The sequence below is a fragment of the Triticum dicoccoides genome, chromosome 1B (assembly GCF_002162155.2).
Source record: "Triticum dicoccoides isolate Atlit2015 ecotype Zavitan chromosome 1B, WEW_v2.0, whole genome shotgun sequence".
NCBI lineage: Eukaryota > Viridiplantae > Streptophyta > Magnoliopsida > Poales > Poaceae > Triticum > Triticum dicoccoides.
In genome coordinates this window covers 383,571,408-383,574,732 of record NC_041381.1, presented here as the reverse complement: position 1 = coordinate 383,574,732, position 3,325 = coordinate 383,571,408, and the positions used below count along the sequence as shown (strand labels likewise).

Sequence of the window (3,325 nt, the reverse complement as noted above, 5' to 3'; positions counted from 1 at the left end):
ACGCATGCCTTCTTTCCCGAACGAACGAATTCGTCCGCTGATGTGGCTGATTTCCCCCGCTCCAAGATTTGTGCCTCAATCCAACGGTAAAAGAGACGTTTGCCTGCAAAGTCCAAAAATCTGACGTCATATTTTTAGCTTTTGTGTCAAACATACTCGGTAGTCGGTGCTAGTACTCGAGACGAGCGGCAATCCCTTTTGCAAGTTCGAATTCGTATTTCAAATCCCATCTCGAGAACAACAAAACCTCGGGTTTAATAAAAAGTCCAAAGGATCCAGGCAGAAAAAAACCCAGCAACAACAGACCAAGCAAAGCTGGTGACCGCACCCACCAAACCATCTCCCCAGCGTCAGCGCTCAGTTGCCGCAGTGGCAGCAGATCGCGTGCGCCTCCAGGAAAGCCGCACGCTGCCACCACCCATTTCAGATTTCACCACCGCACCTCAGTTTTTTTTCCGCCACCCCACGCCCGCTGCCTTCTTCCCTCTTCCCACCGGCCACCGCTTCCCTTTCCTTTCCCCTGGCCCCTCCCCGAGCCCGAGAGCAATAAAAACTCCCGCAGAAAGCGAAACACGCCGCAGTTATTCCCGCCCGCCACACGCAACCCGTCTCACCGTCCTCCCCATTTCAAATCACCGCCGCCGACCGACGGGTGGGCCGCGCGGGCGTACTACTCCAGCAGCTCAGTGTAACTGCGGCGCCACGTGGTCAACGTGGTCCCCACCTACGCTGCGTCGAGGAAGGGGTAGCAGTACAGCCTCCCCCTCCTCCTTCCTCCCCGTGCTGCCGCTGCTTCTTCTGCGGCGTGGCGTCTCGCTTTTAAAATCTCGCGACGCAGCGGCCTCTCTTCTCTTTTGGATTGAATGGAGCAGGCCATGTGAAGCCTCTGACCTTCGGATACCTTCCCTCCCTCCGCCTCGCTCCCGTCCCGCGCCGCGCCCCGCCGCCGCGTGCGTGCGTCGCCTTGCGGGCGAGATCTGCGATGTCGTCGCGGCCGTCTTCGTCGTCCTCGTCGAGGCGGAGCAGCTCGCCCTTCTCCGCGGGGAGCCGCCGCCCGCCGACCTCCTCCTCCTCCTCCAGCTCCTACATGGCCGGGCGGCTCATCCCCCGCTCCTCCTCCTCCGTCTCCTCGTACGGCGGGGGCGGGGGCTCGAGGTCCACCACCCCCGGACGCCGGTCCGCCCCCGCACCGCCGCCAGCTCCTGCTCCGGTGCCGTTCCCTAGCGCGGACGAGCTCGTCATTGAGGACACCTCCCGATCAGGCGACAGCATCTCCGTCACCATCCGCTTCCGGCCACTCAGGTGGGGATCTGGGAGGGGGCTGCGGGGGATCTGCTTGCGGGCGCTGTTGCCATGGGCTTGTGCCGGGGCGCGGTCGCCAGTATTCCGATTGATTTGAGCTGGATTCCATGTGGTTGCAGCGAACGGGAGATCCAGCGCGGCGACGAGATCACGTGGTATCCCGATGGGGATCGGCTTGTGCGGTGTGACTACGTCCAGCCATCGGCTTATGGTTATGGTAAGCAGCTACGCTTTGTTGCTCCGTCGGTTTATTTGTGATTTGGCAATGTAGGTTGTGGGATTGGTGATTTGGCAAGTTAGGTACCTGACTAGTAGTTTTGAGCTATCTGTGACTTGGGGGCTTGGATTCTTCATGCAAATTTTGAGGATTATATCGGTTCGGCTATTGAACGCAATTATTTCTCCAGGGTACATTGGTGAAATATGCATGTTTACACATAGTCACATACACACTTTAACTGATATATGCATGTTTATACAGTCACATACACGTTTTACACCATAAGTGAGGCACTACTGAAATTAGTACGGAGTCGGCTAGTATTGTGGGCTGACAGAATTCATAAGAGTCAAGACAAGGGAGGATGAACTGAAAATTTTAGTCCTGGTTCACATTTCTTAAGAGGCAGCTGATATTGTTTAGTCGACAGCTAGTAATTTTTCACGAGGTTGACTTCAGTATGCTGTGAAGACTGTTTTTATGGAGATTGCGGAAGACTGTTTGCTCTCAATTGCCCTCACTAAGTGTGCTGTGAATTTCAGTTAAGAATTTCAGATGACTTGACAGTGAGATCTACGGTTTACATAGGCAATGCTAGTACAGGTCCCATGGCCCAATTTGTTCTCCACGACCAGTGGATGTTTGAAAGCTTGTTCAAGCTATAGATACAGAATATTTGTGAAGGGAAACATTGGTGTTGGCTGGTAATTTGAGAATGGGCACATGCCAGCCAGATACCTGGTGTAGTTAAGAACATATATATCATCAGTTTGTGGCTTTTTGGGCATGGATAATTTTTGCCGCTTCTACATTATATATACCCGAGAGAGAAGTTCCAATTCTCACTGTATGATTTCACTACTTGTGTATTACTAGTATGTATGCACGTGCAATGCACGTCTTAAAAGAATGGAGTGATTTTGGAGAGTGACTTGAAAAAAATATAATGGAGTGATTTTGATAAATGGAATTCCACCCACAATTGTTTTTAATATTCATACAAAAAGTGTACATTCACATCTAAAACACTGGAGGTTCATTAAAAAACTGTATGTTACTCTATTATTTTTCTTCCCATTCTCCTCCTAAACCTTCTTATCTGGGCTCAAGTCGTCATGCGCTCAAGCAGTAAAATATAGCCCATGAGGCATCGCATATGGGCCTTTTTTTCCTGGAAGGGCCACGTGAATATTCTAGAACACAGCAGAGGCAACACCAGTCTACTGTTCATGGCGAATCCGGCTGATCTTAGTCCTTGGATTTTGGAGACCAACGGTTATGATTGAAGCTCTGGATCCATCTCAAAACTGATACACTATATAGTAGTATAGATATACAACATATATGCATATGGACATTTTGACTTACCCTTCTTGGGTATGTGCTTATTTGTTAAGTACAATGAATAGTATGGAGTACATTATGATATTATCTGATCTATGTTATTAAAAGGCACAGTGATAAGACAGTCTTATGCCCACACATTTACACATAGCCTATGAAGCCTATGATTTAGAAGGGCGTTTTGAAATCTAGACTGAAGATGGGCGTACTTCACATTCACACATAGCCTACAAAGCCTATGATATAGATACAGTTTATGAGATCCTTCTTTTGCTCACAAGAGTGTCCAATGCGGGCATGAAACCATAACAAAGCTTATCCAGAGGCAAGGATGCTGTTTCCTCTGAGATGTTGGGAAGTGCTGAGATCCCTGAAGTTTCATTGAAGTTTGTGGCATGATTCGTAGCTTCATATAAAGATACGCAGATGGGTTTGATCACCTTTGATATGCGGGATATG

The 3,325-nt window shown here is 49.6% G+C and overlaps 1 protein-coding gene across 2 annotated transcripts in view; it reads left to right on the top strand.

Annotated features, from left to right (window-relative positions):
• The first annotated feature begins 634 nt into the window (after window positions 1–634).
• LOC119336798 (kinesin-like protein KIN-7K, chloroplastic) overlaps window positions 635–3,325 on the top strand; it is a 15,291-nt gene continuing 12,600 nt past the window's right edge. Inside the window, exons 1-2 of one of the 2 annotated variants that reach the window (XM_037608884.1) lie at window positions 635–1,302; window positions 1,422–1,519. In XM_037608884.1, the coding sequence (XP_037464781.1) occupies window positions 983–1,302; window positions 1,422–1,519 (418 nt within the window). In that variant the 5' untranslated portion in view covers window positions 635–982. The remainder of the gene's footprint in view (window positions 1,303–1,421; window positions 1,520–3,325) is intronic. The other variant, XM_037608876.1, reaches the window with a different exon arrangement.